Source organism: Colletotrichum siamense, assembly GCF_013390195.1.
Source record: "Colletotrichum siamense strain Cg363 chromosome Unknown KSG_Cg363_contig01, whole genome shotgun sequence".
Taxonomy (NCBI): domain Eukaryota; kingdom Fungi; phylum Ascomycota; class Sordariomycetes; order Glomerellales; family Glomerellaceae; genus Colletotrichum; species Colletotrichum siamense.
Genome location: NW_023501014.1, coordinates 5689337 through 5711685, shown reverse-complemented (window position 1 = coordinate 5711685; position 22349 = coordinate 5689337). Strand labels below are relative to the sequence as shown.

The following is a 22349-nucleotide window of genomic DNA, read 5'->3' as shown; positions in this document are numbered from 1 at the left end:
CCGATCCGCCTGTCCTTCCCGTCGCCCGTGATGGCAAAGCTCCCTCGACTGCTGGGGGTGAATTCGACGGCATGGACCGTATGGTCCTGCAACAACTTCTGTCTAAGCTGTTGCAGACCTAGTTGCTTTTTGAGGATCGAGGATGTTCGGGTAGAGAGGGTGACCGAGTGTCCGGAATGTCTTGTCTTGCTGTTGTCGGGCTTGCGAAAGCGTACGTCGTCGTGTGGTGGCGGTTTTATCGGTTCTGGTGTGGTTGGGAAGTGCGAGTATAGACGTCGTGGTCGTTGTCGCGGGAATCTAGACGCGGAGTTAAACGCGGAGCTAGGTATGCGTCCTAGCTACCATTATCAAATCACCATGCCGTCGTTCGCATCATCCATTTAAGAGACTCGGGTACGTCTCTTATCGCGCTGACCGGGGATTAGATAAGAGTAGGCCCAGTTGCTCCACACCTACCCGGACCGTTTAATTTGATGTCACTGTTAAATGCATCACCTCGCTTCGTCGAAAACTTCTTCTTCTCAATCTTCACCCAGCTCATTCCATGAAATGACAGTACAGTCAAACCTAAGACCGACTTAAGTCTCTTGGTTAAATATTGTTGACTAGGGTTCACATTTCAATCTGGCATCTCATCCACATCTTGGAGGGTCCTAGTACGCCTTTCCGCCGACAAGGAAGAGAGACGAGGAAGGGCGAGGTAGATGGTGGAAATTTCGGAAGACAGTGACGATGGACACATGTAATACCAATAACGAAGATTTATTTGCAAATTTCATAAGAGTGCTGTTAAACTAAGTCGTTTTTAACGGCTTGGCCTAAGTATAATGCTTTAAGGTTATTTACATCTGTTATTCAGATAATAACCCGGTTTGCAATGACTACTACGTTTATGGGTAATGGGTAATGGGTAATGGGTAATGGGTAATGGGTAATGGGTAATGGGTAATGGGTAATGGGTAATGGGTAATGGGTAATGGGTAATGGGTATGGATACCCATGGGGTCGTTAGGTTCATGAAGCCGTGCATGTTTTCTTCTCTATTGCCGTTCTCGAAGGCTTTAACAGCTTGCCGCTGACTAGTGAGGTGGATGAGAAATATTGAGGGATGACATAGAAAGACGAGGGACGACATAGAAAGACGAGGGACGACGATGTATATGGTGGACTACAAGGAGATAGGGACGATGCACACACATGGGACGATACAAAAGCAAGTTAGGTATATTCTAAGCGTATGCGACCTACTACGAGCATTGGACAGCCAGATCATTGATGCTCGTGGCTTGTTAGGGTCATGGGATCGTTGACGGATTATGTATACACAGGAGACTGTGTTATGCCATTCTAAAGGTGTCGTTCAACAGCTCATCGTCCAATTCTGCGTCACCATCCCTCGTCCTGCTCACCACCCTGCAGCTTCGCTACTCTGACGAGACTGATTGACCACGAATACAACGGATCGTACCGCAGGACGTGTTCATTGGCTTCTTCCGCAAGACCTCCAATCGGCCTCGCCTGGCTCATAATCTGCTTGATCACACATGCCACATACGCAAGCAGGGGATACTTATCATGCTATTCTAAGGGTATCATTCAACCGGCTCATTGCCCCATTCTACCTCGCCCCCCCCTTCGTCCCCCTTCGTCCCCCTTCGTCCCCCTTCGTCCCCCTTCATCGTCTACCCCCATCGCCCCCCCGCGTCGTCCGTCGCCGTCACCGCAGTTGTCGTCCTCTATCTTCTTACGCATATGCCGTCCAGCCTGGGTATACGACGGCGAGGTCACTTATATCCGCTGCCTGAGGTCATTGACGGTCGCCGTGACGCTTAAGCTTCTTTCGCACGACCTTTGAGGCCCGATGTGCTTCGCCTGGCTCATTCACATGATTGCTCACATGGCACGGTGCGCACGCAAGTAGGGTATATTTCTGAGGGTATCTATCATCCATGCCTTCTTCCTCGAGCTAAGCATATGCAGCCCAGCCCGAGTACAGGACGGCAAGGTTACTTATATCGGTTGCCTGGTTTATGAGGTCGTTGACGGTTGCCGTGACGCTTAGCGTCTTCGACAGTTTCTTCCGCACGACCTCCAAGGCACGATGGGCCTCTCCCGGCTCATTCACCTGCTTCTTCCCAGCGACATCGTCGTCAGCATCATCTTGCCCACCACCCTGTAACTTCGCCAATCTGACGGGACTAATTGACCACGAATACAAGGGGTCGTAACGCAAAACGTCGAGAATCGTCATGATGGAGTAGGTCTCCTCTCGCATGGCGTGTAGCGTAAACTCGCAGCAGCGACGGAAAACGCCCTCCGTCCCGGTTATTCCCATGCCATCCACAATGTCCCGAGTCAAACGGAACGGTACCAGCTCAGGCACAGGAAGCACTCGTCCCATTTCGAATGCTACACCCAGATCAATGTGGACGACCTCTCCGGTCTTGTGGTCCAACAAGATGTTGTGGCCATGCCTATCTCCCAAACCAAGGACATGTCCAAGCATCGAGATTGCTGCTGTCGTGCGGGTATATGCCAAGCGCCTGACAAACCATTCGTCGGGATCTTCGAAATTTTCCATGAAGAAATACTTCATAACGGGATGGAATCGCTCCGTTACCTTTCGGTAAGTGTTGATGCGCATGTCGGTGGACTTTCCCTGTGCATTGGAGATCTCCTTCCTGCACTGAGAACCCTTGAGATCTTTGGGAAAGTATCTCTCGTGGGCTGGCATCAAGAACTCGTGTAGTGGAATAGTATTTGGGACGAATTCGATCAACCCAGAGGCTGACGTCAGGGGCAAAACCTTGTACGTTCTGATGCCGAGATTCCTCTGCCGTGTCGATCGATGCAGCTTCAGAAGGGAAGAAACGGCAGCAAAGACCTGTTCCATGATGGCGTCCTGGCGTAAGTCATCGTTGCCACCTTTGACCAGCTGTCTGTATTTTTGTCCGTCGGTTCCGATAGCTGTGATGATCTTCGGTGCACTGACGCCAGACGCAATTGACATCTGGGGATCTAGGCTTGCAATAGTGGGAACATTCGAGTAGTCCTTGTCCGCTGCTACTTCGAGTTGCATAGTCGGCGGAGGGATATGGTACTTGATGAGCGCATTGACGAGCGACTGAGCTGAGTGGATTTCCTTAAGGGCAATTTTATGTCCAGCCTTGAACTTAGAATTGTCCCTGTCGACGGCCAAGCGGTGATAGTAAGAGCTTGTCCTATCAATTGCTTGCCATATCGCGGCGACGGCTTGGTTGGACTGCAAGAGTCCAGCAAGCTTCTCGGCAGCCCTGATCCTCAGCTGAGCAACATGGTCCTCCTTACGGGGCTTAACTTTCGATCCGGACCAAATTTGATACATGCCGTGGTAAGGATGGTCGACGCAGATATTGTAGACGAGCGTGGTCAGGAGTTTTTGGAACGGATTTGACTCGTTCTGCAGTCTGGATGACAGCTGATTCATCAGCGTTGCAAACTTCCTTGTTGGAACCTTGCCGAGATGTTTCTGTACTGCTTCGTTGGTGGCGTCTTCATCCGATCGCTCAAGCCAAAGTGCGGTGAATCGTAAGGCATCGTTGTTATACTCGTCCGATGCGATGAGAGACAACAGATAGTTTTCCAGACTGAGCCGCACAAACTCGCTTCTCGTTGTCTCAACGCGACGAAGCTCTTGTTCGTCCAGACTAAGCCATTGCTTGGCGCGGTTCAGATGAGACTGATACCTGGTCTTCAGCTGAGAGTCGCGGGTGCTTGCAATTAGACTTTGTAGTTGAGCAACTTCATCGCTCTTGCCTTGTCGCAGACTTTGAAGTCTTGCCAGATCCTCGAGGCCATCTTGGTTTTGTAGCTGCTCGTCACAGAACATGGCGAATTGATGGTACACACGTCCTGCCTGTTGACCCTCGCTTTTCCCCTTCAGCTCTTTGAGCGCCGGCTCGAGATAATTCTTCTGAATATGATGCGGTTTTTCTAGCCTTGCTACTGAGACTTGGTGGCCGATCTTCGACAACAAATCCGAGCGACTAACAGGAATTGTCTGCTTTTTGAGGGAAGAATCGTTGTCAATGCCTTGAAGCATTCGAATGGAGTGAATCATCTCTCCATGATCCCACAGCGAATTGGCGGCTTCAATTTTGACAGCAGCATCGACTTTCAAGCCCAGGTCTTCGCAGGGTACGATCAGACTAGTAAGCGAGGTTGACACATTGAGTGACTCCTGCGTAGCTTGATGGAATCGGTAAATACCAGAAGACATCAGTTTAGAACGAATCTCAATCTGTCTTGCTTCGGCGGTAGAGAGGCTCGTATTGCGAAGTTTGGGCTGTTGGCTCATCAAACTCAAAGTTGTTTCTCGACAGGAAAGCATATGGCTGACGTCTTCGTATCTGTGAAGGATCATTAGCTAGGCTGGTTGGTTTGAGGGCTTAACACCCATTGATATTGAACTGCACGTACCGTCCGCGTCTCATCCATTGTCCGCGCTGCTCAAATTTCTCAAGCATGCCCTCCAGCTCCGAGAAATCGGAAACATTAACAACGTCATCCAGCTCTGTCAATGCCGCAAGAGCACCAAGGTGCTGCCTTAGCTTAGCCGCATTCAGTCCCCCGTTGACAAGATTGCGCATTGTATGGCTGAAGCCGTTATATATGGAACTTCGGACTGAAAGTGTATCGGCAGCTTGTTGGATGTTTTGGTAGGCCTTGTAGATTGTCACCGAGCAGTTATCAACCGAAGCCGGCGCTGGCAGATTCCATCGTTCCAGTCTGCGAGCGGTTTGAAACGTACTCGCGAGGGAGTCCTCGTCAGCATCATGATTCTCTTGGGCTTGTTGCATAGAATACGCAAGTCCTGCAAGGCCTAAAGTACCGAGGGCTCTGACAAGTGATTGGCTATCTGATTGAGAAGCGTGATCCCCGCGCTGAATGTGGCTGTCGTACTGAGCGCCGCGAAAAGCCAAAAGTTTTGAGCCGTCCTTTTCGTATTCCAAGCGGCTAAGAACGCTGGACAAGTCTGAAGGTTGAGGCAAGCCATAGTAGGCATCAGGATCATCGATGTTCTCGAATATGGAGAGAAGAACATCCGTTGAGTCTTCGTCACGAACTGCTGACGATCTCCGTGATGATCGTGTGGCTTGGGATGCGGCCACTTCAGTAAACAAAAGCGCGGTCTTGTACATACCGCAGCGCGAGGCGGCCGCAGCTGCAGAAGTAAAGTCGACGTCCAACCACATAGCACGATCTGCTATGGATGTTTCTTTAGGCAGCTGCTGCGTTCTCAAATACAAGACAGTGTTGATAAGATGCTTTTGGTTTGTACGAGCAGATTCGTCCTGAATCTTGAGCCACTCTTTCGTGGCTTCAGAGAGGTTGCGCTTGATGACGTGCTGCTTGTCAAGTTGGCTGTATAGAGCCAAGTGGACGATGAACGGAAACGAATCCTGCGCAAATCCCTTGACATTCTTCAGAATCGGTACCAAGGCAGCGAGGATAATGTATTCGGGAACAGACTGCGCAAGATGAACTGCCAGTTCTTGAATCCAATCTGGGCTTTCGACGTGATCACGGAAGAAGACCTGTGAATCAGGAATGTTCTGTGAAGCGATGAAATCGGTTGGAGGCGTGCGATATGGCCCCCAAGCAGAAGCCACAAATAGAGGTTCGGTCAGAGTCGTTTGGGATGCGACGAGGAGGGCGTCATCCCCTTGCGCATCAGCCTCCGATACGATCGTCCGCAAGGCAGACTCCGCGAGACCCGAAATTTCCGTGTGCTTGCTCTGCGTGAGCTGCTGCAGCAGACTCAGAAGCCCCTGCTCGGAGTTGTTAGATCCGGGGGCTAGCCTGTTGTACCGCGAAAGTTCGGATTCCTCCAACAGTTCTGGCTGAATCTCTCCAGACGCAGCGAATGACCTGCCCACAACACGACCAGCCCATGCGAGGTATTCATCACTCAAATCGAGAGCATTGCAGCTCTTCCATACAAGAGCGCTATTTTGGAGAGCTTCATCATCGTTCTCAATCACGTCCTGGTGGCCAGTAGAGGGCACGACGAAGTCGCCGCAAAGCATGCCAAGGGCCAGGTCTCGGGCAGCCACGTTCAAGAGCTTCTGATCGCGCTCCCCATCTTTGAGAATTTCCAGAAGAAGGATACTCTCGCTCGTACCCTTCTCGGCGTTTCCAGACGACCGAATCTTAGAGGCGGACTGAGTAATCGATCGAAATGCTTGCCTCTGTTCTTCATCGGCAAGAATTGGCGATTCGTATCCTGCTAGGTATGTGCTAAACCAGGAGTGGAATTGCTGGGCTTTGCTCATTGTAGCTTTGAATTGACTCTCTTGGGTTGTGCTCGACTGGCTGGACTCAAGGAATACTCTGAGGGATGCCAAGGTTGATAGCGCATACCCGGCAAGAAAGGATGGAATATTGAGAAGATGACCATGTCCTTTGGATAGGAGGTATCGACTGATGCCTAGTGTATCATCTGCGCATTCGGAGTCCACGATGAAGGGTCTGATGGAAGAGAGTAGCATCTCAAGAGGGTATGCCTCGAGCGCGACTGGTCCAGCAAGGGCAATAACGACACGTACTTTTCTAAGTACCGAGCAAGCATGTAGAGATCCCAAAGCTGGATGGATCGTGTTGAGAAGCTTTCGTGTGACCGCAATTACAAGTGCCGGTGTCCACAACGTCTGAAGCTCATATTCTGTCTGGCTGCATAGATGGAAAAGCTCCCTGAGCAAGAACTTGGATCTGAACATCGGCTGTTGATTGGCCGGCAAGTTCGTCGGCGACATGGCGAACGTCTTCATTTCTTCCATGTTTATCGAGGCGTATTGAAAGTTTTTGTCCCTGGACAGCTGCTTTTCGATCGGGTCCTCTTGGTCGAAAATATCGAACAACAGGGCCACGATGTCCACGAAGTTGAGGTAGATCTGGTCAAGAAACTGCTCTCTACCCAGTAACTTCTTCACCCAGTTCTCACTCCCGTCATTCTGGGTCTCGGAGGCAGATATACTTGTTTCATGAGCAATTGTGTACGCCATGATCTTCGTGAAGCTTTGTTTGACCATCTCGGCAAGAGGCATACCAAGTCTCTCGGATAGTGTCCGTACGCTGTCGTAGCGCCCTCGCATGATTTCCAAGGCTGCGGTCTCAGCTTGTGCTTCTTGAAGTAGTGCATTGAGGCTGGCGAAACCGAATATCTCAAACGGTATGTCGTCCATGGCATCCAGTTCAAGCCACGTGTATAGCAGTTGTGGGCTGAAGATCTGGAAAAGCTCTTTGGACGAAGTCAACTGAAGAGCGGTCGAGACATTATCCAGACATCTCTTGGCGTACTTGGCAGACTGAGCAATCTTGCCAGGTGTTTCGAAGATGTGGTATGTGCTCCTCCTAAGAAGGGTTGGCCAGCGACAGGCAAGTTGTGACAGAACAAAGAGCCGAAATGCGATCCCCTCAATTGCTTCTGGATCAGTGGGCAGACTATTCAAGACATCAACGAAAAGTTCGTCGTGCATTTTGAGCACGTAAACGCCGAAAATATCTGGCAAGGCGACTCCGATGAAGTGCTTTACAGCAAGCGTCCCCTGTTTCATGATAGACAGCAACGTTGTGCGGCAGGACGCCGACCCGAGCTTGTCTGCATACTGAGTTTCGTTTCGCAGCAGAGCAAGCAGCAAACTTGCCAGAGCTACCTGCGAGTTTGGTGAAAGACTGTTCTTTGACATAGAGCCGACAAGATGGTCATAGAGGTCGCCAACCATCTTGGATACTTCGAGTTTCTCATCAACCCAGATCTGCATGAGGCCCTCCAGAATGCGCAAGGTGGTTGAGTGCGCCACTTCGCAACAATTGTATTCTGCTTCTCCAATGATGTAGCCGATCTTCTCGACCACCTGTTCAGCAACATCGGGGCCTATGTTTAGGTCGGAGCCGAATATTTCGGAAGTCAGGGCAGCGCACATCAAAAACCCTTCATCGGAGAGGTCCAGTAGCTGCTCCAAGAAATCTTGTGGAACAAGGCCTACTTGACCACTATCATTGTGCATCGCCTCGAAGAAGTACATCCGCTGCTCAGTCGCAAGATAGAATGCTCCCAAGTCCAAGCTCAAGGATGTGTTCAAGCGAGGAACATCAGCCGGTTTTGTTGCGATACTGGCCTTACTCTCTTGTGAGTCGAATTCATCGTCCAGATCCATGAAATCTTGGTTTTGTCCCGACGATTGGCGGCTGGATTGATCGCGGTATGCCTCGGCTATCTTTGTGATTAGTTTGAGCAGCGGAGGATCATCTTTCAAAATTGCGTTGATGCTCTCTGTCTCCAAGGACGGGAGGATAGGGCGCATGATTTTGAACAATATCTCGAAGAACTGCTGACTGTCGTCTGAAGCAGTAGCAGCCTCAAGGCTTGTGCTGGTGAGCTTGGCGATGGTCGACTCGATGTCCCGCGACTGTCCTGAATTCAGATCAGTCAACTGCGAGACAAGCATGGTTCCTGCAACCACAGCTGAAAAGAGACTGTGGAATCTGTCTGAAGATATTTGCGTGCCGCCCTCTGATCCTTTTTTGCTCCATGACTCGCAAAGATCCTGCAAGCTCTCGATTTTCGGGAACAGAAGCTCCAGTACGAGCTTCTTTGAAGCATGGAATGCTGCCGAGTCACCAGCTTTGATCAGTTCAACTGATGCGACAGCTTGACCACAGCTCGCGGCCTCCCGGTTTTGTGGCTTTGGTTCTTCCAGCAAGAGCAGGTATCTGGTCAGCACAGAAGCGTGGTACTGAGCTCTCCAAGTTTGACATATTAAACCGCCTGACACGGCCTCTTGGGACGTATGATGCAGCAGTGCAGAGCCACAGCAGGCACGAATCAAGTTGACTAGCTCATTCACTGGCGCATGAAGTGAGTATAGAGCGGCATAGCTCATTTCAGCTAAGGACTGTTAGATCGTGATTATCGTTCGCCAGGACTACTCACTTGGATTCCATTTCAAAAAGATCCATCGAATGATGTGATGGCACGTCGCTTGACTGGCATTCGGCAGCTTTACGTTCCGAAGAAAGAGTAGATGCAGCATAAGGGTAATCGAAGAATCAACGAGGAGGATGGGCCCGTTGACGTCGGCAGTTGTGACTATGCTGTTCACTTCGTCTGAAACGTCATGATAAGAAAGCAGTTCGGTTTTCGCTTCCAGAACCGTATGAAGAAAGACACAAGCCGCTCGGCTAGTACCAGGTAGACTGATGGCTCTCGCCGCGATCTGCCATATGTGCTTCCATACAGTGCTGTCAACGCAGTCGGTTTGAGTGCAACTATGAGACAGTTAGCTATCAGTTGACACGGATGTATCATCCGAATGATAGATAAGGGGGACGATGATGGAAAACGATGGGTACGGAGGACGATAGAGAAAGGGAATGATGATGGAGGGACGATGGAGGCCTACCTTGCACAAGCTAGCATCGCCCAAGAAGCGACAGTTGCGTCCTTGTCGCTGATAAAGGCTATCACATTTGGTAGCAACTCTGCAATTTCTGTTGTGGTATAAGTGCCAAGGTTCAAGAGAAAAGGTACCAGCTGCAATGCTGTCCTCTGTGTAGCTGAGTTGTGCGACTGGAGATATTCTTGGATCCGGCTTGTATGTGTTTTGCGCTTCTTCCGAGGTTGCTCATCTGGTGACTGAGACCGTTGCTGTTTCCGGGCCTTCCACAGGATACGTTCTAAAATGGCGAGATTCTGGACTAACGCCCATCTTCTTTCACCATCGCGGTTGTGAGGGCGAAGACCGAATAGTTCAATAGTAAAATAATCTTGAGGCAATCGATGCGTTACGAAAGTGAGATCCTCCAGCTGAAGTTGTGATCGCAGGTCTCGCCGGGAGTACTCTTGCCACAAAGCATCTATGAGGTCTTCGATGTCCTTGAGGACGTGGTCATGCTCCTGGAAAACGAGACATTCGAGATGTAAGTGGGTAAGGAAGATGGTCTTCAACATTTCGTCTCTGACCGAATTCAGCATCTCATCTTGAGAAACTGTACGACCTTGCCACCAATGACTGACAAGAGGCACTAGATCCCTGGCCAAGCTGCTGGCACGAGACAGATCATCTGTCTGGGTTGCCGCTAGTAGAACATTGATTGAAGCAAAGGCGAGCTGTGTAATTTGGCCTAACCCAACATGACGAACATGCAGAATTTGAATCAGCGTCTTGGACAAATCCTTAGTTCTTCTCCAAAGAGGCGCATTCGGAGGAATGACAAGCAGGTAGATGCAGTGGAGAAGGTCCTGAACGGTGCCGCGATGGATCTGCCCCGTCACCCGCTGGCTTGGGTTTGTACTGCGACCTGTTGAAAAGCCCATCGAGGCTGTACCGGGAGCCGGAGACGCACGCGAAATGGAATCTCTGTCTGCATTTTCGAGGTATCGTGAAACCGTGTCGATGCAAAAGTCAACACAGGCTAGCCAGCCGTCTGCATCTAGTATGGCGAGATGCTCGCTATTGGGCTGGTGGCCAAGTAGCGCGGCGAGAGACCTTACGTAGTCTTTGAGTAGCGGCTCGACGAAGTCTGCATCTTCGCCTGGCCCTGGAAGGGTTTGTGTGATATGATCGATCACAGCTATAAGAGTCTTCCGCTTCAGTTTCGAGGCACCGTGGGCGACTGCTAAGCGCAACGCCTCGGCGCACTTGGATAATCTGGAGCCAGCAGCGGCCGCTGTAGTTCTTTTTCCTCCATAAAAGTTCTGTTTCTCGGCGATAGCGCAGCGAAACAGACCCTCAAAGATGCGGTGATAGTGCTTATCCCCCAGGTCGGTTCTGTCTTCGTCAGTTTCGTCATCCCACATCGTCGTCCCTTGCCGTCGTCCCTCGTCGTCTTGCCCCGTCGTCTTGCTCGTCGTCTTGCCCCGTCGTCTTCCCTTGTCGTCTTCCTGCCAGCCAGGGGGTGGGGTAGTTTCTCAACTTACAAGGCAGCAGTCTTGCCCTTCTTATCCAGAAGGAATATCAGGTCTAATACACGTTAGAAGATGGCAAAATGACCCGTGATTATGCCGTATAACACGTACCATCGAGACCCGCCCCGCGCTCTTTGAGCGTTCCACCAGATATAGCGTCTTGAATAATCGTCAGTTACTGCTTTCAGAGAAGGATTGTTGACTGACTCAGGGCATCGTTGACGGTGATTTCGCCCGTCTTGAGCTTTGGAGGCGCCATCCTGGCCTAGCGCATGCCGGTGTCGTCTTTCTTGGTGTCGCTGGTTGATTCGTCGCGCATGGGAACGGATATACGGATAACAGTGACGGAAACCAGAGCATTTATTCGCAGGGGCAGTCACGACTTTGGCCGAAACGCCTCTCCAAGGCAGGCGCAGGCAGTCGCCAATCCCTTCCACGTCAATCGCAACCAAAAGGTACGGAAGGTGGTTAGGCGCGTGTATGTATGTATGTATGGACTTATTATGTACGTAGGTATGTCAGACGCGGCGCATGAGAGCTCACTCACTGAGAGCGCAGTCAAGCTTCGCGCCTCCAGGTACCTCTAGCTCCGGGAGCTTACCCCCTAGGCATCTTACCCCTGTCGAAAATTCGCGGCAGAAAGTCCACCGCCTGCCTCAAATCGGACCGCTTTTGTTGACTTTTGCCCCGGAACATCTTCGCTCCGGACGGGAATTTTCGACACAGCAACGTACGGCGCAGGCAATTGGACGAGCGAAGCAGCGTCTGGCACCGACCACGCGCCTATGGTAAAGCTCAGCCTATGGACGCCTCTTCAGAAGGTACCTTAGGCAGGTAGTGAGGTACCTGGCTTCCGGTGTAGGTCCACTCTAAAATTCCCAGAACCTCGAAGTTCGTCACCTGGGCAGACATCCGCGACCTAACAACATCTTCCAAACTTGTCGCTTCACGCCATCGCGACATCTTCGCGGGCTTTTTCTTAGCCCATGAGACGATTCGGCCCCGAGGCCATGCAATAGCGCGCCCAATTCCCCAACATGGCCGAACCAACTACCCTCGATGCGCTGCAGGCATTCCACCGCGATCTGGCCGCGGTCCGTGATGGTCGCCCTGAAGGCGCCGATTCCTTGGACAACCCCGTAATCCAGGCTATTTTCGAACGGGAGCTCGAGAGAGTTTGGCAGAGACCTCCAAGAGACGAAAAGAGCCGGAATCAGGTCAAGTCTGGTCAGTTGCAGCTCTCCAGTATCCCAGGTTGACCGATTCAAGTCTAATACAGCATGATGCGCTAGGCAAGATCGTAATTGACGACGAGGAATACTCCATCAATGAAAATTTCCAGCAGATCGTTTTTAACCTCGCCGACGAAGCCGAAATCAACGAAGTCGAGGCCGCGCGATACGTCCTTGAAGCTGAGGAAGACCCCTCCGTCATTGGCCGCTCACTCCTCGAATGCGGATTAATACGAGTGCATCAACAGCGCAAATATGTCCTTGACTGCGTCAGATTGATGCTGGAGATTGATGGCTTGGACGAGGACGACTTCGACGCCGAGATACTGAACGCGGTGCAGTTGTACCTGTCGGCTGCCGTGTTCCAGAACTTACCGGGTGAAACCGCATCTTCACAGAAGAGACTGCTTCCGAGATGCATGTCAGCGATGCAAGACGTCAGGGGATGGCTCCAGAAGATTGCCGACAAGATGACCGCCGCGGCTGTGCTCATCAATGGACAAGGAGGCCAAGTCCCGGAAGAGATGGAGACAATCGAGTTTTCTCGCGTCAGTCTATATCAGCAGCATGAGCTTCTCGCCATTATTCTGTGTCGCGCAATTGAGAAACGGGAGGCCGAGGTCAATGATTTCAAGTCGTTCTTGCAGCATCTGAAAAATGCCGACAAATATGATGTTCTCTTGGGTACGTAGAAGACGACACCATTTCCGTTACGTCTATTGACATGACCAAAGCACACTTCTTCCCGGCCCTGGGCGCATACATCACACTTTACGGCTCTACCGAGGGCGTATCTAACCTGACCATGGCGAGACAGCTTCATCCGCTCATTACCGATGAAAGCCCCTGGCGTTTGGTCTACCTCCAGGCGGCGGTCAAGGCTTGGTGGCTATCTGAGTACAGTGGATGGTATCTCGACGACTCGCTGCTTGGCGGTCTAGAAGGCGTGGATCTCGATCAAGGTATGTGTCTACTGATCCTTTCGCTGATTCGGCGCTAATTTCAATACAGAGGACAGACAAAGATCCAAGCAGTTTCTCGAAGCACTGAAAGATGGTGCATTCGACTTCATTCTCTCCATCGCAGCAGACATCAAGACACCCGAATGGGTTGACCCATCGCGCATAACCATGCGCAACTGGCTCCAACGGAAGGCACCGCCCCTGATTTCGGAATCGATTCTTTTCTCCGACTTTTTCCAGCAATGCTTGATGGCTCAACTCGAAGTCTTTGTTGATGCTTTCATTTCTAACCTCCCCGACGTACTGCGGAAGCTCCGCGTAGAAGAGGATGAACAACGCCAGCTCAGCCAAAGCCACGAGCAGGACTTGGACTTGGAACGGTTCTTGGTCATCATAGCGTACGCCTACGAGGGGCGCCCTGATGCGGCGATGAGCTTTTGGTCAGACCCTGACAGCAATCTGGCGGGCTTCATGCACTGGGCATCGCGTAGGGCCTCCACGCCGCTCGTCAGTTCATTTTGTGAGATGTTGCAAGCCATTTCTGGCAACGACGACTGCGCGACGGCTGCTCATGAATTTTTGCTTGACGAGGGCCACCACGCATCTGGCAAAATGAGAAGGTCACAGTCCCTTACATGGCAACAAATATTCAGAGAGCTTGTGTTCTTCGCGAATAAGATCAGAGAAAAGGCGCATACACCGCAGATTTCGTCAACATATCGACCAGGTCGTCCCAGTAGCGACCAAGCCGAGGCTGAGCCAGAATCCACGATGATGTTGCAATCTTACCTGCGACTGATCACCAAGCTTGCGTCGGAGAGCGAGACTGCAAGACAATTCCTTCTGAAAGAGCCGAGCTTCAATCTCGTTGAGATGCTGTTCCAGCTGGCCAGCAGTCCTGTTCCCGCTGATTTACGAGCAGGCACCTTCATGGCTCTTCGTGCACTCATCACGCGGAAGACTCAGGAAGAAGCTAACATCATGTGGCAATGCTTAGAAGCTTGGATGAACGGCGGTTACATCGTGACTGCTGTTCAACATAGGTCACCACAAAGCTCGCCTGTGGTATCGATGGAAACCGTCAGCGACGATATTTGCCACGGCTTCGAAGAGCCCCACGCATTTATCCAGCTCCTGATTGCGCTTGTTACCCCGCCCGAGGACAGTAGCTCTCTAAATGATGGCTTGCCTTTCCCCGAGAATCTAGGCTCGGCCAACCGCATGCCCGGTATCGAAATTTACGTCGACACGGTACTAGGCAAGGTGTTCGCTAACAAGGCCAACGAAGTAAACGACACCAACCAGCTGAGGATGCTCCGTCTGAGTTGTCTTGAATTTGCGGCAACCTGCCTGTCGACTTTCAACGAGAACCTCATCGTTATCGCCAATGAGACGAACATCCCCATTGACTCTGCGATGGCGGCGACGGATCTGGCAACGTACGTCAAGTTGCACCCTTTCGCTCGCGTCATGGAATGGATGTTCAATGATAAGGTCATTAACGCTCTTTACCAAACTATCCACCAAGATGCTGTGGACGTTGGTAATGCGACGCCAGATTCGCCCGTCATCCTGGGCATTCTGAGAGCCGTGGATGTCATCTCAAAGGTCTTGGACCTCCAGGCAACTTTCCTAGACCTTGTGCGGCCAATCATCAAGATGCAGTCCAATCACCGCCGCCCACCTGTCGCGAATGCCGCCTACGCATCTTTCGAAGACGGGCTCGTCGGACATCTGGGTCTCGTGGTTGATCTCGGAAGCTACTGCGGGCTCGGGCACCCCGACCTGACTTTGGCATGCTTGAAGCTCCTGGAAAAGATGACTGCTTCCTTCAAGATGACCTCTGCGTGGTCGTCTAGCCCGGGCCGCAAGAATCATCGCAACAAGGCCATCGTCGCCATGGAAGCCAACGGAGAGCACGAAGCCATTTCCCGGTCTCTTGCGGCGGAGCTGACGGCGCCACTCGACTTGGGACGCGAAGCAGAATCGCCCACTTACCTGACCAAATCTTATATTCTCGATTTTCTCTTTAGCTGCCTTGCAGCAAGCCCGAATAAGCCAACGATTGCCCACCTCCTGCTGGGCTTCCAATGCGGTGTTGATACGCTGGCTATCGACTCAGACGGCTCATTCGCATCCAGAAATTCACTATTCCACAGCATGTTGAGATTGTTGCTAGAAACGCCATTTGGCGACCCTCAGGGCATGAGGCAATGGCTCATCTCTATGAAGAGCAAGTGCATGCGCATCCTCCGAGTGCTCTGGACTTCACCTCTATCAGCTCCTCTCATTATTGACGAGCTCCGCGAGAACGACGTTCTGTTTCACTTCCTTCTGCGAGAAGTTGTCATTCAGCCTGCTCTACCTTGGGAGGGACAGGAGATCAGTTTACCTCATTTCCCACTTACAGACGGTGCCCCGACGCTCATCGATTTTCTGGGTCTCCGCAGCATGAGCTTAGAGTACATCGCGATGGAGCTTTGCAGCGTATCACAGACCCGAATGCCGTCCCTCAAAAGACGAATCTTTGACGCTCTCAACGGCCAGATAGTGGGTGACAACAACGAGCCCATGACGATCCCAACCGTGTTCGACCTCTACGACTTCTTGCTGCCTGAGGGCATCTGGGACATGTCGCTGCCAACCCTTCAGTTCTACAAGGAGCTTGACCTCAGGATATGCCTGGAAGAGGATGACCACGGAAACCCTATCTATCATATTGACCGCGCCAAGGAGATTTTGCTTTTGAAGCGCAGTGAGAGAAAGGACGAAGGCGTAGTGTTGACGGCGGCTGACTACGTGGCCTTGGAACGAGAAGAGTCAGCTATTGTCGACTATCTAATCTTCACGAACAGGCAAAAGCGCATTGCCTCCCAAGGTCTGGGCGTTCTCAAAACCTGGACGAGTCTGCTTCTCGTCATGGTCGAGTCAAATGAGTTTAAGGGCACAACAGAGGCCTCGTTCTACCTTCAAGCGCTACAGGCCATCCTCCCCGGCTTAGAGGCGTCTGCGTCCGAGAAGCCTGTGGAGGCCATGGAACTCGCCAAGCTGGCGAGAGTGCTCCTCTTTAAGCTCGACCTAACTTCAAAGCCTTCGCTTGACCGTGAGAGCCAAGCTATCGGCAGCCTCGTCAGCGACAAGCTTTACCAACTATTCCAGATCTGCCTTCAGGCTATTGGCAAGTGGGCCGGATCGTCGGATCTCCGCTCAGTCTACTACAGCATCTGCTACCGCTATTTGACCGGCATGGTTGACCAGGGACTCCTCGTGGCCGGCCGTCAGAAGACCATCAAGACAATCCAGATGTATGGCGAGAGACTTATCAATGTGATTTGTGACGACGCATACGGCAGCGATGCAGCTTGCCAAACTGCCGCCTTCATTCTCCTGAACGCCCTCGTTAACCTTGGACGCCAGGAGGATGATGCCCACATCGTCGAAACCCTCAACCGTCTCAACTTTATCGGCATCCTCGTCGACTCGCTTCGCACCATTTTGCAAGACTGGTCTGAGATCGTCCGCACCGGCAATTCAGCGCAAGAAACCTATATCGCCGCCAAGTTCGCACTGCTTCTCCAGCTGGCACAAACCAAACCTGGTGCCAAGTACATCCTGCACGCGAATCTTCTGCGCTCCATCGAGGCGTCCGGCCTCTTCGCCGCGGATCCGGAGTTGCAGATTGACCCCACGAACCCCAAGGCACTCGAGAAACACTATGAGCTTCTCGCCAAGGTAACCCGTGTTGTTAGCGCTTCCATCGTCAGCCGCGGAGACAGCAACATCCTGCAGGGCCGAAAGTTCCTCACAGAGCACCGCATGCTGGTGACGCACACCCTCAAGCGCAGCGCGGGCATTGGCGCCGTGGAGGGTGAGGGAGTGCTGGAGGAGAGGATCGAGGAGTTGGCCGAGGGTTTCATGGTCCTGATTGCAGCGACTGGCTTTTTGGAGGTAAGTCGTCACGTCCTTCTCCCGACTTTTTGACCATTTCTTTTACTAACAACCCACCAAGTTTGAGAATGAAGTCATGCCGGAGCCGAAGAGACAAGGCCCCACGCTCTTCACATGAGCGCACGACTGAGCGAGGTAGGGAGGAGGTAATGTGTACATGGTTTTGGAGTAAGAGTAGCCCGACGGACAAAAAGACATAAAACGATGCCGGATCCCCTTAAAATTTTACAGCGTTAAGATGCAATGTCATCCGTGCATAGAACCAGGCGTTCAGGAGAGGTTGGCAGCAGGGGGGGAAAGGAAAGGGAAATCGTCGGTGGCCATACCTGAGTATATCGGGGGCATTGAAGCGTCCCCTGAAAAGAGCATGTATCGAGTAAAATACTGTAGATCTGAATACCTCCACGGTACGTTTTAAGATGCTCTTGACCTTTTTTTCTCCGAGTTCCCAACATTCTTACTGGGCCAGCAAGGTTGTCTCCTGAGTGCGCCCATCTACGTCATGACTCCACGTCAATGGAAAAAAATCACACAGCCACTGCGTTGTTGTACTCAGAAATGCAAATTGGTGAATCCTATGCCCATCTATAAGAACTGACGGGGGTTACAGATTCTAGAACCCAATGCCCTGTCATCCGTCCCCCTTCCTTCAAGGCTAGTCGAACGGGTATCACAAGAAATATGACAAAACCTATCATCCTTCCGCCCAACGCACTAGAAATGCTCAAAATCCGTTGCCAATGCTGCCCTCTTTCTTCCGTTTCATGCCTTCGTGTAATGATGCTAGTAGAGTTTCTCTCTCTCGATTCAATAGATCGATCCTTTATGTCAACTGCGACCCTTATGGTGGCACCTGTCGTGCTTTTGCCGTATCCTTGGCGGTAACGAGGTCGGTTGCAGAGATGATGTTGTGTGTGTATAGTGTGTGTTTGTACATGGGCGGTTTGTTTCACGCCTTTTGCTTGCCCTTTCGGCTTGCTGTCATGAGCTTCAGCTCTAAAGGCCAGAACCCTTTCGTTTTTGAGGTGTAGTCGCTGCGGTCTTTGGTCTCGACTTTCTGCCTGCATATGGGGCATTTGTTCTTGGTGGCGTCCACGTTTAGAGCTGAGTGTAGGCATTCAGAGCAGAAGAGGTGGCCTGGAAATGTGTCAGAACAGCTAGAACAGCTATGTATACCCACCACATACCACAATGCGTGACCGTCAGAGCAGTGACATCGTCCATGCAGATGACGCATGTAAACGCGGACAGCTTTACCCTCTTGTCCTCCTTGGGAACCAGCAGCTCTTGCGGCACCTCGTTAGAGGCCACAAGGTCGATGGCGTCCTCGTCCTTCTCTTCTTTGCCCTTGCCCTTCTCAAACTCCTTGTCGCCAAAGATGTCATCGTCGTCCTCAATCTTCGTAGGTGTCGCTCGTGGGGCGGTTGATGTTGTGCGCGCACGTGTGGCAGATGTCTGTGAAGTTCGGCGTCTCTTGGTGGAGGTTGGCGCCCCTCTTGCTGCCGTTGAGGAAGGTGCGGCCCTTTTACGAGTGGTGGTGGTCGGCACGACCTCATCCGGGTCGTTGTCCGAGCTGATGATTGTGGACGCCCTCCGGCGCGTCTGGACAGGCATGATGTCTTCCGGTTCGTTGTCCGAGCTCACAAATAGGGATTCCTCAATATCGTTGTCGTCGAAGACGCTGGGACGTGGTGTCGATCGTCGAGGGCCTGCCGCGGTAGATACGGTGTTGGGTAATGTTGGAGCAGGTCGGTTCGGTCGTAGTGAGCCGAGATGGTTCTGAGTGCTTGCGCCGTTGGAGGACCTATTGCCCGAGGACGCTTGAGCCGACTGCGGGTAGGAGGATGGCGAGGAGAAGTTTCCGTCAACCAGTGCAGAGAGGAAGTCGTCGCTGTTCGGTTCGCGGGCAGGTGTATGCGGGGCGGCGGCGCTGAGCAGAGTCGCGTCAAGAGTGTCGAGATCCAGGTTGGCGGCAAAGTCAGAAAAGGAAGGCAGGGCCTGTGGTGGTTGCTGTGTGCTGTCGGGAGTCAAGGCAGCCCAGTTCCAGAGGTCCCAGGGGATGTTGTTCTGTGGCTGCGGTTGGGACAGTTCGGTGGTGGAAGCAGTCGTGGTTGTAGATGGGTTGGTGGTGGCGGATTGGGGCCCCGGAGTGGGTTCTGAATCGCTATCGAGCTCGATGGGTGCCTGACTGCTGCTGCCTCGCGCAGGACCCCGGTCTGCGCTGAGGAAGTTATTCACCGGTCGAGCTATGGACGAAGAGGCGGTTCGAGTCGGCTGCGGCAGCGGCGGCGTGGGCAGAAACGGGATGAGGCCCGGCATGGGAGGTAGGGTGATGCGCGGGCGGTCGTCTTTTTTCGGGGGCGGCAAGCGGAATTGAGCGTCAGGAACAGTGTCTCTGCACCCCAATGGATGAAGGGTATTGGTATGGTGGTAAGTCAAGGAGAAAAGAATTAATTACCTGGCAAGTATCCACGAAAGGGAGGTCTGAAATCGACAAAGGGATCCTTGGCCATGTTTACGTGATGGAGGTGAAGTGGAGGGGGGGAAGATGCAGCGCCAGGAAGGCGAAAAGGCGGGATGACGCTGCGCAGCGCAGCGGCAGGACGTACGTCCACCCTCCCGTCCGTCTCACACACTCAATTCCCAGTGTCGTGGGCGTCGAGCGTGGGCGTGTTTTCGGGGTTTAGCCGCCGGTTCGGGGATTGTTCCACTGGAGTTTGGTGCTTGCTTACCACCTCAGTGCAGGCCGGGGGTGCTACCCGCCCAATTGACGGGGAACCTACCTACTGGCAAGCGGCATACGGATAATGGCTCTTCGGGGACGGACAGGTGCTCCGACAGCTCATACCTCACATGCACCTAAGGTGGTGGTGATGAATAATGATACCCGTGGACAGCTCCACGGCGGCAATTGCGGCAGCCCTGAATCGCTCAGACCAAAGAAAGGTCAGCTGGTCCGATTATCGTCAACAATAGCACAAAAAAAGATGGTGGCAGGCCTTGCCAGACTCAGGGCGCACACGACCTTTTCTCGACTATTTATCAATTCCACCCAAGATTTGCCAGAGACACAGCAGTGGAGTGTGCTCGGATCACACATTTGTGTTACTCCAATCGCGTCGACCGAGGCTGGAACAGTGATCGGGTCATGGAAAGGGGAAAGAAAAAGGAATAATATTACAAAAGCAAGCATCCATTTCTTTGATCCTACCAGAGCCGTCTGAGCAGCTCAATAGTACTCGTACGTCTTCGCGCCTCGCCTCCCTTGAACAATAGTCAGTACGGTGGGTGCACAGCTTGCGCGCGTCTATCTGTAGTCCCAAAGAGGCAGTCAGTCTGCTGGGCATGGAGGCGTCCTGAGTCTGACCCCTCAAATTGCATCAGCCATCATCCTCATCCACGATGCATGTCTGTGGCTCTCGCTTGCCTCGAAAGCTGTTCAAACCCAGGCATCCGGCATCAGTTATTTATGGGCATTTCCCTAAAACTCTTGATTGCACTTCTGACTCTGTTATCAACGGACCTTTCGAATTCTTCCCACAACGGCAGACCGAACTTTTCCCATGTTGGAGATGAGGGGTTTTTCACTATCTCGGGAGGGCAACGCATCCATGGCCGATGCCTGAAGAAATTCTCTCTTATATAACCTCGTCGCTGCTCGTCGCCCATACGCCGCAAGCTGACGAGCTCGCGGAGCCCTCGTGAGGTGAGCAAGTATATGAATTGAGATTCTTCTTCGTCCATGGGCCGATGTGCAATGAGTTCAACGTGGTCTCCTCCTGAGTAAACGACGATGCTGTTTCCCGACTTCACGGCTTTAAAGCCGGGGGGCCAGGCAGATCCGCTGTTCGAGGCTCCCACTTCTGCCACCAGAACATTCTTTGCGCCGCAAGCCAACTGTTCGTTTGACATCAAATCGACTATCATGTACGGGCTTTGTGGCTCGACATAAGGCTGGAGTGTAACTCGTCCTGTCGTTTCCTCCCATAGTTTGACGTGCTCTTTGCCTATGAACCGTACGGCCTTCTTCAGTTCCGATGGTGAAAAGGAAATGGTTTTATAGCATGCCTGGTGGAATCGTTCGTACGTCTGTTGGCACAATGTGCGAGCCGAGGGTTCATCTATAAAGAACACCTGACAAGCCAGCTCAAAGCATAGGAAGTCATGTTGCCACTTTAATGTTTCTGCTGTCTTCTCGGCCAGGGTGAGCGTACGATTGACAGGCCTCAAGGCCACGGCGGTGCAGTAATCGACCTCGTCGATCAAAATTTCCAAGTCGGCCAGTTGACGCACCCTCAGATCCTCGACCCAGGCTGTATGATCACTCCTCAATGCTGCGCAAGCAGCTGCCACGTATGCCTCGGTTTGAGTAGCCGACGGCATTTTGGGCCAAAGGCCGGAACCTGGGATAGCTCCCGAAGTATGTTGACGGTGATGACGAATATTGATAATAGCTCTAGCGTAAGTCCAAAGCGACTCGGGCAGGTATGACTTCAATTCGCGGAGGGAACGTCGCGCCAAGCCCTTTCTTTCGGCTCTGAAGCAATCTGAGGTCTTCTTGCAGGCGCAAGCCAGCGCCAGCACATCTTGAAGTCCGAGATGGTTCCACATAATCATACGAAACAACTCAGGAAGCAGATTTTCAAAGCCGCTGGCTGCCGGGCTCTGTATGGTCGACATGATGCGTCAAATTCACTGGGCAGTTGTTAGCCTAGTACTGGCCGACTGGGTCACTGGTATACTTGCTTCGGTTAGGTTATGTCTCCTGGCTCTGTTTTCCGGGGAGATGGTCATAGATCAGGTCGTGAAGAGTGCCCGGTATGTTGACCAGTCATGGACAGAGAAATTCTCTATTCACTACCGATTCACAAGTGTGGACGGCATAATGGCCTTAAATGCAGAAAAGAAACCACCTTGAGGGTGCATTCATCGGCAATGGCTGAGGGCCTCGCTGATTCATTTGGCTCAGCCGGGCAAAGCGCACGCCAGGACAGTACGTATGAACTTTACTTGGGTAGTCGAATGGATGGGTGTCCATATTGATCGTAGCCTGCAAAGCTCTTTCGCCTGCGTACCTAGCGTTGACCGACAAATATCGTCTTGATACCTATATGTGTGCCGGTATTTGCGGATAATCTTGGCATCGGCACCTCTCCACAGTGTCAGGTCAATCAATGACTTTGGCACAAACAGGGCATCTTAGCTTGGTGTTTGCCAGAATGAGAAGAAGCTGGGGTCCCGAGCCACCGGTTCATCAGG

The 22349-nt window shown here is 52.2% G+C and overlaps 3 protein-coding genes across 3 annotated transcripts; 1 reads left to right on the top strand and 2 right to left on the bottom strand.

Moving 5' to 3' along the window:
• Positions 1–1966: 1966 nt before the first annotated feature.
• On the bottom strand, positions 1967–11207 carry TEL1 (Serine/threonine-protein kinase TEL1; the record flags this gene model as incomplete). The annotated part of the gene is made up of 7 exons (XM_036633289.1): positions 1967–4388; positions 4459–8929; positions 8975–9309; positions 9444–10811; positions 10961–11003; positions 11060–11107; positions 11156–11207. The coding sequence occupies 7 exons, from the start codon at positions 11205–11207 to the stop codon at positions 1967–1969; spliced, it is 8739 nt and encodes a 2912-aa protein (XP_036502046.1).
• Positions 11208–11985: 778 nt separating this feature from the next.
• NUP192 (Nucleoporin NUP192) lies at positions 11986–17208 on the top strand (the record flags this gene model as incomplete). The annotated part of the gene is made up of 5 exons (XM_036633288.1): positions 11986–12175; positions 12241–12864; positions 12915–13142; positions 13192–17090; positions 17152–17208. 5 exons carry the CDS (start codon positions 11986–11988, stop codon positions 17206–17208), a joined length of 4998 nt encoding a protein of 1665 aa, XP_036502622.1.
• An 831-nt stretch (positions 17209–18039) lies between these two features.
• Positions 18040–19409, bottom strand: slx8 (E3 ubiquitin-protein ligase complex slx8-rfp subunit slx8; the record flags this gene model as incomplete). Its single annotated transcript, XM_036633287.1, has 2 exons — positions 18040–18227; positions 18278–19409. 2 exons carry the CDS (start codon positions 19407–19409, stop codon positions 18040–18042), a joined length of 1320 nt encoding a protein of 439 aa, XP_036502621.1.
• Positions 19410–22349: the final 2940 nt, after the last annotated feature.